The sequence below is a fragment of the Ochotona curzoniae genome, unplaced genomic scaffold (genome assembly GCF_017591425.1).
Source record: "Ochotona curzoniae isolate NIBS_2020 unplaced genomic scaffold, NIBS_Ocur_1.0 contig_883, whole genome shotgun sequence".
Classification (NCBI taxonomy): Eukaryota; Metazoa; Chordata; class Mammalia; order Lagomorpha; family Ochotonidae; genus Ochotona; species Ochotona curzoniae.
The window spans coordinates 18,741,812-18,754,377 of NW_024466599.1; the positions used below are offsets into that span (position 1 = coordinate 18,741,812).

At 54.5% G+C, this 12,566-nt stretch overlaps 2 protein-coding genes across 2 annotated transcripts; both read right to left on the reverse strand.

Annotated features, from left to right (window-relative positions):
* Positions 1-564: 564 nt before the first annotated feature.
* On the reverse strand, positions 565-948 carry UCN (urocortin). Its single transcript, XM_040992735.1, has one exon. It carries the CDS (start codon positions 946-948, stop codon positions 565-567), a length of 384 nt encoding a protein of 127 aa, XP_040848669.1.
* Positions 949-2,836: 1,888 nt separating this feature from the next.
* MPV17 (mitochondrial inner membrane protein MPV17) lies at positions 2,837-12,095 on the reverse strand. Its single transcript, XM_040992969.1, has 8 exons — positions 12,067-12,095; positions 11,580-11,654; positions 5,352-5,467; positions 5,100-5,192; positions 4,928-5,023; positions 4,678-4,710; positions 4,376-4,428; positions 2,837-3,455 (listed from the first exon to the last, which is right to left on the reverse strand). Exons 2-8 carry the CDS (start codon positions 11,647-11,649, stop codon positions 3,386-3,388), a joined length of 531 nt encoding a protein of 176 aa, XP_040848903.1. The 5' UTR covers positions 11,650-11,654; positions 12,067-12,095; the 3' UTR covers positions 2,837-3,385.
* Positions 12,096-12,566: the final 471 nt, after the last annotated feature.

A 12,566-nucleotide genomic window follows, 5' to 3' on the forward strand; every position in this document is an offset into this window, starting at 1 on the left:
CCCGTGGAAGTATGGCTCAATAAAGGACTGTAGCGTCCCAGGCTCGCATCTCCTTTCGCTGCCCACTCCCACTGGCTGCCTTCTTCCCTTCCCCAAAGACCACTTCGGGGAGGGGGCGGCAGTGAGATGAACCTGTGTTGGGCCTCGTGAGCCCGGTGCTATGGGAGGGAGAAGGGGATCCAGGGGATGCCGAGACCGCTACCTTCCGGGATTTTGGAGAGAGGGGTGATGGGACCCCAAGGGGAACGGCCGGAAGCTTTTCTGGAGGAGCCCCCTGCAACACGTGGGTCCCTCCCGCCAGCCTAGGAGACCCGACTCTCCCACAGGTTCAGACCCTGTTGCGGCTGCCGCGCTCCCACAACAAAAACCAAAGCCCGTCCTCATTTTTTATTTAAAAAGAGAGAGAGAGAGAAGAAAAGAAAGAAAGGAGAGAAAGAAAAAAGACACGCAGAGTGCCCAGGGTGAATGGGCCCCTCTGTCCCACGCGACTCAGTTCGGGGCGCGCTCCTTCCAACCGGTGGTGGGGGAAGAGACCAGGGTGTTGCCCGCCCCCGGCCCGATGGATCACTTGCCCACCGAGTCAAATATGATGCGGTTCTGCTCGGCGCGCTGCCTCTGGCTCTGCGTCCGCGCCAGTTCCAGCAGGGTCCGCAGCAGGTGGAAAGTGAGGTCGATGGATAGTGGAGGGTCATCGCGTCGCAGCCGCTCGCTCTCCGTTTCGGGTCCCCGGCGGCCGGGCCACACGCGGTGCGGGAAGCGCTCGGCCAACAGCAAGAGAAGTGCGCGGGCCCCACCGCCCTGACTCCGTGTCCCGGGACTCCAACGTAGATTTGGGTCCCGGACCCCTGCCGCCGCTGCTGCCGCCGAATTCCACTGGCTGCTCCCGGGGCGCAGTTGGGCCAGTAGCAGTAACGCCCCCAGCAGCGCCGCGCGTGCCGCCTGTTTCATGGTGCCCTGGATACACAGAGGGCAGTGAGGTGCGCCTGGGACAGCCGCAGGTGGCAAATTCCCTTCCGGCGCACACCCAGCGCCCCGCGGGTCACCTCGGGCTGCTGCCTAGTGCACACAGCTTGCCTCCCGTCACTGCTCCAGCCCTGGCCACTGCCGGATCCACCTCTTCCTCCTGCTCCCCATCTCCCTGCCTCCCTCCTGGCGGGCCACTGCCGGTGGTCTGAGCATGGAGTCCTGGTGCCCAGGGAGTCTGAGCAGAAGGGAGGAGCCACTCACAGGGTGTCAGAGAGCGCAGGGCCGGTGCGAGATGGAGCTGCAACCTCTGTCCCTCGGGGTAGACCGAGTGCGCTTGGGGAAGCGCGGGGTCTGTCCCGGGACCGCCGCCAGCCTTATATAGCGCCAGGACAGCTCCGACTGACGTCAGCCGGGAACAAGCACCGGTGGTGGAGAGCAATGACAGACTCAACCTCTTGACAAGACGGCCGGGTTGCGAGCCCCCGGAGGTGCACACACTCCGGATACTACAGCATGTCCCGGGCCAGCGCTGGATTCCCAAGAGCGAGAAGCTGACTGGACGGAAATGTTGCTCTGGAAGTCCCGCAGTGTCCCTCTCCCTCTTAAAGCAGCCAGCAAGGACCGGGCCCATTCCCAAAGATCGCTCCCAGCCGGCTTTCCTTTTCGTTAAAGGAAAGGAAGGCCGCCTGTGGCGGCTGTCCATGGTGCTGACGCCGTCCTGGGCCTCCAGAAAGGAGCCAGAGGCATTAAGAGAAGGCTGCACTGTGTGGATCCAGTCCCCTGCTGGAGCTATTAGTTGTACAAACCCAGAGTCACAGCGTGCTGCTGGCACTCAGCCAACACCAGGGGCTGAAAGGGGTCTGCCACATCAAGGTCACCGATAGAGACCTCATTACAGCCCTGAGTCAAGTCATCCCTCTGAATGAGGCACCATGTGCTTGCAGGCACAGGCACACATGCGAACAGACACACAGGAGGGCCTCCAGCCTCAGGGTGCTTCCCAACCACATAAAGCTGGCTTTTTTTTAACCACATAAAGCTTTGCTTCTGAGTTTGTCCAAAGTGGTGGCTTAGCCCAGATCAGTGTTTGTGTTGGGCATTGGCAATGGTATTACTACACCTTTAACCTAGTTGAGACCATTGGGAAGGCAGTGAGGATACAGGTCCAGGTTCCTACTCTGTCACTACCTCATGGCATGCACAGGCGACTTTACTTCAAGGTGTCCCTGTTGGGTTTCGTGCTCCCAGACCTCTTGCAGGTTTGAGAAAATGTGACTACCCAGTACTCATTACCTCTGCAGATTCCAGATTACATATTCAATGCCATACTTGCTGCAGTATAGAGTTTAAGAGACCCCAAAGAGCTGGAGTGACAGTCTGGGAAGAGAGGATGAGTGACATTTGCTGGACAATGGTCACAGGATTCAATACAGATTTATGGAACTGGTGTGGTGGCACAGCAGGTAAAGCTGGCAATCATGACACTGGCATCACATATGGGTCAGCTCAAGCCCTGAATATTCCATTTCTGAGTTGGCTCCCTACTAATGGCCTGGAAAAGCAGCAGAGGCCCTGGCCACCCTTGTGGGAGACCCAGAAGCTCCAGGCTCCTGCTTTCAGTCTGGCTGCCCAGCTCCCAGGCAATGTAGCCACTCGGGGAGCAAACCAGCAGATGGAAGATCTCTCTGACTGAAAATCTTTCAAATAAACAAGTAAATAAATCATTTTAAAAGCCAAGCATGTATTTTGGGAGTAGGTACTGCAGGTGGGTATAGATCGCAGTTGGGTACTGCCCAATGCTGATATGGTCAGTGATGACCCACACACACCGCAATGCCCCGCGAGATGAGCCTGATGAGCACAGCACCCAGGAGCAACATCCGGATGTGGTAAATTGAAGTGCAATGCATTCCTCACCTGTTCGTGATGATAATGATGTAAACAAAGCTACCAAGTTACCATCCTATCAAAGTACAGCACACGGTTATGCAGAGCACATAACTCGGTAAGAAACAACATTTGTAAGCATGTACTCCCACTTAGCAACCCGGGCCGCGTGCTGAGTGACACTGGTGGTGGTCTGTAGGCTTCACGTTTATTACCTTTCTTGATTGAACAAGAGGCCACCTCAAGTGGCTGGCCCATACCATCTTGGTTTGGGTAGGTCCACTCTGGGAGGTTCACACTGACAAAATTGCCTAATGCTACATTGCTTGGGAAGTAGCGCTGTTGTCAGGTGATGCATTGTGAAGGCTCTACCAATTTCAGAAGCAGTCAGTTTACATTGCAGAGTGAATCATGCCAGCTCAAAGTGCCAATCCCAAATGCTTGGACCCTACCCCGGCCCCTTGGAGGAGGTTGTCTGACCATTCCAGAGTCAAGCTGTGCTGCAAGGTACACACCATGGAGCAATGTGGGTCTAGAGCTGGTGTGCCTTCCAGGACAGGTACGAGTTCCAGATGACAGCAACACACTGGACAACGGCCAACCTAAGAGGAAGAGTGAGGCAAGCTGGGAAGGCACAGATTGGCAAGGACAGTGAGAGGCTGGGGGAAGGGAGGCAAGACTTCCAGATTTAGGTTTCTTTCCTCAGCCCTTAGAGGAGGGCACAGCTCCAATCCTGCTGCTGTCTTCCTGGGTGACAAAGGCTAAACACCCTCAACAGCTGTGGGGACAGGCAGAGATTTGCCATTCACACCCTTGGTCAGGCCCTCTGCATATACACTTATGTATGCACCCTGCACAAGCTTTCTGCTTCCAGAAATGTCCTGCATGCTGGGTAAAGTAGCATCCTCTTTTCTTTATCTTAAACTAAGTTGGTTCTACTTTCAAAGCAGTTATAAAGGATCTTAGTGTTTGGGATTTGATTCCCAAGATGCTACCCCTTTTAGCAATGTGAATTATATAAATTTTGACTGCCTCCTTTGAGGAGTTTTGCGTTCTCCCCTATAACCCAAACCTGTCACCTCCAAGTATTTGCACTATTCATTGTGAGTTTCACTCTATGCGATTTTTAAAATTGTGGTTGAGAAATTACCTTTATTATTAGGATAAAATTGTACTTTGCAGTGAACAGGCCTGATCAGGTTCCTACCTGGGCCTTCTGGTCTACCTATCTGTGTAACCTAAACTACAGCGCCCCAAGGAACTGCCCATCAAAGGCACAGAAACCAGAGTTGTGGATGCAGGATCCTCCCTGGGAAGATGAGAGGTCCGTGGGCAGGCACCTCAGAATAGATCCTGTGAAGTCTAAGATGTTTTAGAGAAAAATGCTTGGGAGTCTGAGAAGCCTTGCCCAGGAAAGGGTATGCCAGCTGGGGCCCAAAACAGCTCAGGGCTAAAATGAGTTCTTTGGCTGCTGGGTGACAAGGGTCTTCCTTGAAGGCTGGGGTAAGGGAGGGCGTCATACCTGTAATGCAGGGGCACCAAGTAGAAGTTGGCCAACTGCACAGCAGGCCAGAGCTGCAAGACATGGAAGGTGAGGGTTGGGTGGCTGCCTCCCTCGGTTGACTGCTAGGCTCAAGCATCACCTGGCCCCGCCCCAACATCTAGACAAGAGTGACAGCTGAAAACCTGCCAGGCACATCCCTGAGCATGCTACCTAAGGAAATGAGCACCCCACTGGAGGGGGTCCTGGGTTGGAATAACCCACCCCCAGGGCATTTCTGAACTTAAGGAAACAGGGCAGGCTATGAGTGTGTCAGCGCTCACGTAGTAGTTGGTGATGAGGGCATCCGGATAGTCCTAAAGAGACAGAAACAACAAATTAACATTTCCTCCTCTAGCAGCTCCCACATCCCAACGGGAATACTACACACCGCTGTCTGCTCAAGGAGTTTACTCCTGCACCACGCCCCCCTCTGCTCCCCTGTTCTATCTGCCTGCACCCCCACCGTTTGCCTCTTGCCCCTGGGCTGCTAGCTTGGCAGCCAGAGACCTTGCCCACACCTGCCTGGCTTACCCTTTGTAGCTTAGCCCAGTTGTCCCGGGCTGACAGTCCATTGAGGGCACCTGCCAGTGGGAGGAAGCAGCCTAGAAAACATGGGGCAAAGCCCCCCTAGGGCAAGAAATGAAGGCTTCTGTGAGTACCTGCCCCCACCTGCCCTTTCTGGCTCCATTCTCTTTCTGCTTACCTGATCCACCAGCATCTTCTTCAGTGCATCCACTTTGGCATTCCCTGGGATGAGCCGGTCCAGAACCTTATACCAGCCTCCTACCACAGGGCCCTGAAAGTCAACCCCATGCAGGGAAGGGGACACATGGCTTTTATAACCCAAGTCCCAGGTGTTGCAGGGATGGCAGGGCTGGCTGACGTGAGAGAAACCACGGGGAACTAAAGGGTGGTGCAGAACCAGAGCACTGTCCCTGCTGGGTGCAGAACTTACCACAAAGCCACAGCCCAGAGACACCATGGTCAGAGTCCGGCTGGCCTGGTGTTCCCGCAGACCCCGCCTCTCCACCAGCTGCTGTGAGATAATGTCACCCAGGCCCATCAGGGACCCTGTGCAGGGTACACGGGGGTTGTCAGAACATGGCTGCTGTTTCCAGGAGGGAAGTGAGTCTGCTAAGCACATGAGGCACCCTGGGCCTCAGAGCTGCTTCCTTCTGCCTCAAGCCCCACCTCTCCCCAAGGACAGTCACACCTCATGTATGTACTATCAGAAACTTGGAAGAGGGGCTGGCATTGTAGCATAGCAAATTAAGCTGCCACTTTCAATGGCAGCATCCCATGGTGGTTTGAGTTCTGGCTGCTCCATTCTGATCCAGCTCCCTGCTCATGCACCTGGGAAAGCAGCAGAAGCTGGCTCAAGTGCTAGGACATCAGCTCCCACATGGAAGACCTGGAAGAAACTCCTGGCTTCAGCCTGGCCTAACCCTGGCTGTCGTGACCATTTAGGGAGTAAACCAGCAGTTGAAAGACCTCTTTCTCTAACTCTGCTTTCAAATCAGTAATTAAACTGTAAAAAAGAAACTAGGATGAGCAGGGCAGGGTCTAGGAGCTCTGAGCAGCAAAGAGGAGTCAGAGGACCTGGCATGATGGCTCAATGGCTGAATCCTACCCCTGCAAGCACTGGGATTCCATAAGATTGCTGGTTCATGTTCTGACTGCTCCACTTCCCGTCTAGCTCCCTGTTTATGGTCTGGGAAAGAAACAGAGAATGGCCCAATGCCTTGGGATCCTACACCCTCATGGAAGACAGAAGCTCCTAGCTCCTGGCTTCAGATTGGCTCAGCTCCAGCTGTTGGTGCCAGTTGGAGAGTGAACCAGCAGATGGAAGATTTCTCTCTCTCTCTAAATCTGATTTACCTTTCCAATAGAGGTTATTATTATTATTATTAAGATAAAGGAGGTGATGGAGTCAGAAACTAGACAGAGGAAAGAAAAGCTAAGATCCTGGGCCTGAGAGCTGCAGGATTATCTCACCTAAGCCCCTTGCCTTCAGAAGTGTGGAAATGAAGGTCCAGGATTTCACCTCTCCAGCCAGCCATCACACGATGCAGTCACGTGTAGTATGGCAAGGAACCATTTTGCTTTTCCCTCAACTCAGTAAAGCCAAGGCCAGTGCTCTTTACCTGGGTCTTGGGGTTTCCATTTATGGAGCAGAGCAAGAGTGTTCAAGTGATGCCAGGCAGGTAGGTGACTAATGCAGCTAGTCCTGCCCGCTCTCGTGCAATCAGCTTATCCCCAACTTCCGCATTGCACCCTCAGACTGAACTGGTATAGGCATTACAGCCACGACTTCCAGCTCCCTGCACCGGCTTTCCCTCCTGTCACCCCACAGGTACCTCGCTCCAAGCAGCCCTAATCAGACGTCCCCACCCGGAAGGCCAAATAGATACCCTTGTTATTGACAGGGCCCCCTCAGTGACAGCAGTGTGATGCCTTCTCCCATATACAACCCAGTCCCCACCTGGACCCTGGGGAGTGACCCTGCGATCTCCAGCTTGCTTGTCTATCCTGTTGAGTAATGAGAGCCCCTCCAGTTCCGCAGCCACCACCGTCCCTATGCCCTCAATTAGCACTGGACAAATACAGCTTCCACCCTAGTCCTTGGCCCGAGCTGGCTCTGACGTCCATGCTGGCTGCACACTCACTGCTCTGCCCTTCCCCCATGGCTCTGCTCTACAGCAGCCTCGTCATCGGCATCTGGGGAAGGCCAGGAGCTGGGCTGGGGCTGTGGTTCTGGACCCCCTAGCTCACGCATCAAGGCAGCCCTGCCTGGGCACCCTGGGGCATTCCCCAAGTGGTGGGGGCTCTTCCAGGACACTGGATCTCACCTCCCCAAGGGGAATGATAGAAGCCTAGACACCTCTGTTGTCCTGGTTCCTCTCACACTCGGTGGAATACACTTGGTAAAGCGCCCCTTGTCAGGAACTCAGAAAATCACAGGCAGGCTCTGTGGAGAACTCCAAGCCCAGCCCCAGGAACTGTGGTCAGACTGGAGGATGGAGGAGCAGGAACTGGGACTTGTTTCCCGCACAACCCCCACAAACTTCCATCCCACAAGGATCACCAGGTGCATGCCCAGGGAGGAGGGACCAGCCGTGGGCAGGGGTAAGAGTGAGAGGGCCAGGATGGAGGGGCAGAAAAGGCAGTCACTTCCTAAACAGAGGAACAAATGTGTGGTCTATCTCCTCAGACCACATGGTCAGTCTGCCAAACAGCTTCATTCATTCACTCCTCACAACAGGCCTGGGTGGTGGCTGGGCCCACCTCCATCTCATGACAAGGAAAGTCTGAGAGCTAAGATGGACAAAGGCCAGCTCTCAATGGGTGCCCAGGAGCTCTGCAGGGAGTTCCCACCAGGCTGGGAACTGCAGGTCTGCACATCAGAGCTGCTTCTTGGACTAGGATGCTCTTTACTCGCCAGAATCCCATCATCCCTGGTCCCTGTCCCCTATGGAGATGCGGGCAGCAAAACTACAAAGCAGTGGCTTGCCTAGTCACACAAGCTAGAGGCCCAGCTTCTGCTATCTGGCAGTCATGGTTCTGGCTTTGAGGACATTGGATTCTAGGTCTCTGGAGTGTGCCCATCGAGGCAGAGGGACACCCAGGGGACAGCAGTAGGGCAACCTCCACCAGTCCTATTCATCGCAGATGCAACAGAGTCCACCTCTGCCCACAGATGACCTCCACGTTGGTCTAAGGCCTGTATTCATAGCCCACGGGATCCTCTGAGCAGGAAGGAATCAGACACTGAGATTCTTACCCACCTTTCCCAACTCAAAGCCCAAACTGACCACCCTTGGCATGATGGGTTGGCTCTGCATTCCCTCTCCGTGGACTTGGAAGTTGCAGTTGGAGACCTACAGACATCCAGCCCAGGGCCCTGATGGGGTAGGGCAAGGGGATGCTGGGCAATGATGCCCCAGTGCCAAGCTGGGCGTGGAGCCCAGGAGTAGACGCTGGCGCGGGTGTGACATCATATCCCTGGGCAGGTGCCAGTTCTCATGCCGTCACTGCCCACTAGATTGAGGGGGCAAGGAGCTGCCTCCCCCCATGCACAGGTCTATTTGGAATCACCTTCTGCCTACCAGCGGAAAAGCCCCAACTTTCACGCCAGGCCTGGGGAAGGGTGAACTCCCAACTTTCTATATTTTGCTCCTCTTCCGGCTTTTGTGTACATCCCTATCATGACACACTAAGCGTGTTCACAGCCGATGAGAAGGTGGAGGAACAGGAAGTGGCTTCTTGGGATGAGGAGCAGCACATGGGGCCTGGCTGGGCAGGTCAGGCAGCTTCTGGCAAGGGGCAGTTGCTACAGATCTAGGAGTCCACACTACTGATTTGCCTGGTGAGGAAGGAACTTGGTTTGCTTTACAGCCCAGGGGATGCTGCAGTTCAGCACCTGAGAGAGCAGGTGTCCACCTAGCCATGGGCACTGTACTAGGTACCGTTTTATTTAAAATTTATTTAAAAGAGTTTCACACTCACACAGATATTTCACCTATTGGTTCACTCCTCATTTGGCTAAAACAGCCAGTGCTGGGGCAGGCCAAAGCCAGAAGCCTCGCCAGGTCTCCCACAAGGGTGGCAGGGGCCCAAGGACCTGGGCCCTCTTGCACTGCTGCGCCCAAGCCATTTCAGGGAGCTGGATTACAAATGGAGCAGCCAGGGCTGAAACTGGCATCCACATGAGATATAGGCATTGGAAGGCTTTACTATATATGCCACAGCACTGGCCCAGCATCCTGGGTTCTAACAGCAGCCCTACCACCAACCACAGGAGACCTTAGTGCATGTCACTGTGCCCTGGCCTCAGGTCCCTTCTCTGGCATCAGAGAAGAGGCAGGATAATTTCCAAGATTGTCGAGCTCTCCCACTCTGGCTTAACTCAGACTTCAGGGACATCAGTATCTGCAGGAGCTTGAGTGCTTCCATCATGGGACCAGGTGACCTAAGATGTCTAGAACCAGAAGGGCCCTCATGAAAGGAAGGGATTCAGCTTATGCAGACCCTGCAGAGCTCATGGCACACCTCTCCCCAGGCTGCCCGGCTCCTGACTGTGGCTTGACCAAAGATGAGGATTACATACTTCCGTGGAGCCATTTCAGATCTTCGTCATTTACCTAAGTCCAGTCAGCACTGCAGTTCAACCTAGTAGTAGTAGATCCTCCCTTCAGGCCCATCCCTGCCTGGGGCTTCACAGATGATGCCTTCTGGGACCAGGCAGCCCACATGTGAAGGCAAGGTCACATCCCATAGGATGAACCCTTGACCAATGCAGGATGGGAGTTGGAAAAAGATCTTTTCTCTAGAAATGATTGGTCCATCCAGACAGCAGTTCAAAGAGCTTCTCAACCAGTGTGAGACTGAGCAACAGCTGCCTGTAGCAAGGGCCAATCTGATCACATGCTTTTATTCCATTCTCCCTCTTTCCCACCACCGGGTTACTTCCTACTCGTTAACTAAGCACCTGCACCCAGCCTAAGACAGTCATCTCTGTTCAGATCCATGGCAAGTGGAACAAACCCAACCCCAACACCACCTTGGGAGAACAACCTGTTGTGCCAACAGTCACAGGGAGGGCCCACCTCTGGAAACCTTAAGTTGATCAAGCATGTCTTCATCTCTAAAGCTTTTTGGAAAGGTTACATATGTTGGCCCCATGGAGTTGTTCGTATTATTAACGTCAAGTCCTAGAGAACTGACACCTTCAAAGGTTTATTGACTTGTCCTGATGATGCAGCCACCATGCCCTTATGGCTCTTACGGTTTAAATCCTTGATTTCCCAAAGCTGAGTCTGAGATTTTGCTTCTGTTTTCCTGGTGTGGTGGCCATGGGACCTACATCTACTACATTTGGCTCAGTGAGCTAAATCCACTGACTGCTACCCATCTCTCAACTCACAGTTTTCTCTGAATATAGAAAGTCAGGGGCTCTATCACCAATGGCCCAGCAGCCCCTTCTGCAGTCACATTTCTGCCCTCAGGCACCTCGAAGGGAGGAAAACAAAAAGACCATCCTTCCCTCCCTTGTCTGAGGGCCAGGAGGGGGAAACTTCCACCTGGCACTTGCTGGCCCTGAGGGAATTGGAGGCTGGGCAGAGGGCCCAGCGTGTCAGTTCCCATCACAGCCACACAGTCCAGTGTGAGTCACCAAACACACGCACAGCCAGGTGAGTCATGCAGGGTTGACGGATGCTTTGGGGACAGGACAAGAGGTGGCTGGGCACAGGAGGCTGGAGAGGGGTCCAGCAGGGGCAGGAGTCCGTCCGCTGGCCAGTCACCCCGTGACGTTCCCAGCGCTGACGCAGGGCTCTTCTGGCACCAGGATCTCCCTTTTCAAGCTGGCTCAGCATCCTCATTCCAGATGGCTGCTCTTTCCTCTCAACTCAAGCCAGACCCCATCTTCACCCAACCCTCCTCCCCTTTGCACAGCCCTGATGGTCCAGTCTGAGAGGCCTACAAAGTTGCTTAGCTCTGCGCTGTCCCCTCACATGAGCCACCTTGCAGAGTGAAGAATACTTGCAAGTAAGTCACTTGATTATTGTGGTGAGGCTGTTACTCAATCAACCAATTTAAGTTTTTTTTTTTTTTTTAAGTCTTGTTTAGTGCAGTGTTTGGGGATGCATACATACAGAGTAAACAATAGGCAAAGCAAACGATGACATAAACAAGTCAGTAGAGCCGTAATCTCGTGAATTATACACACTCTGAGTCTCAAAGCTGGGTTGATCCAAAAATGTCAAAAAGACTGTAAATTAGTGTTTTTTTTTAGTGTATGTCACAATAAGAAATACTAGGAAAAATAAACCGGCACTGCTTTGGATCTTGATTTCAGATGTAGGTGTTTGATCTCACATGGAATCAAGCACTGCTTTGTGGGCCCCGACTAGGTAATGTATCAAAGTGCTTTGGACATTACAAGCCGCACAGGGAGTCTTAGCTGGGGGCTATTCTCCAAGCTGCAGGCTGCTGGGGCAGGGCCTTGCCCCTCACTTCCAGTGGGGCTAACCTGCAGGCCTCTTGAAGAACAGTCTCCAGGCACCTCCCCTTCCCCAACACTGGCAGCCCCAAGGAACCACAGCCAACTTCCCCAGGGGTCTGAAGAGAAGCAGGAGGTGAGGGAGGCGTGGCTTCTCTACTACGGTGTCGAAAGGACACTCACCCGCAGTCAAGACCTGGACTTTCCACGGGTGCTCGGCCAGGACCCGCTGGTATGCCCGCCAGAGTGCCATGCTTCCTGCCAAGCCGAGAAAAGAGGGGGTCACCCCCACAGCTCCCAGGGATTTAAGACATCCTTGGCCCCACTTCCCACGTTCCCTTTCGCATTCGTCTTAAACGAGGGTGGGCCCGAGAGAGATGTTTTCACAGAAGTCGTCCTAGACCATCGCGTGCGGAAAGGAAGGCTGAGGACAGCCACGGACTTCCCGAGATGACCACCTGCTACCCACCCCAGGTCCCGACTGAGCCACTCCTGAGGGCGAGCTTGTCCTGGCGCCCCATAATTCAGCTAGCACCCGCACGCATGTTGAGCCCAATTCCACGCCGGGCACAGTACCATCACTGCCGGAGCCTGGAATGATCATGTCCACTGTGGGCGCTCGCGGCGCGTGCCACTGCAAAGCAGTGACCGCACATCGCCCGCCACTCACCTGACTGCGCGCTCGGTGCCCTGCAGCCCGCCCACGTGACCCACGACGTCCGCCGCGAGCCCCGCCCCTTCCGCTCGGCTGACTGCGGTCGGGGCTGCTGGCGGCCACCCGGGAGGTGGAGTCCCTGCTAGTCAGAGGAAGCAGCTCCGCTGGGCCACACACCCTACAGGCAGCCCCTTGTCCTGGTGGGCTGCCGTTGCCAGCAGTTATTTCACCTCCTTCCACCCTTAGACTGCCCGCAAGCCGATTGGCTTGTGCCTGCTCGCCCTTCCTGCAGGCGGCCAGGACTGTCGCCCCCTCGGAGCACACCATCTCAGACACTCCTACAGGAGGAAGGTCCCGGCCGAACTCAAGGCCCTCAGCTGTAAAAAGAAGGGGTGGCACTTTCAGGCTGGACCCTTCACTTCCAAGGGCTTTGTAAATAAGTCTGCGTGGGAGTGGGACTAGCGGTACAGGTTCTCAGTTGTCTTTAAGATAACACACCTCTAGAAAGAACCAAC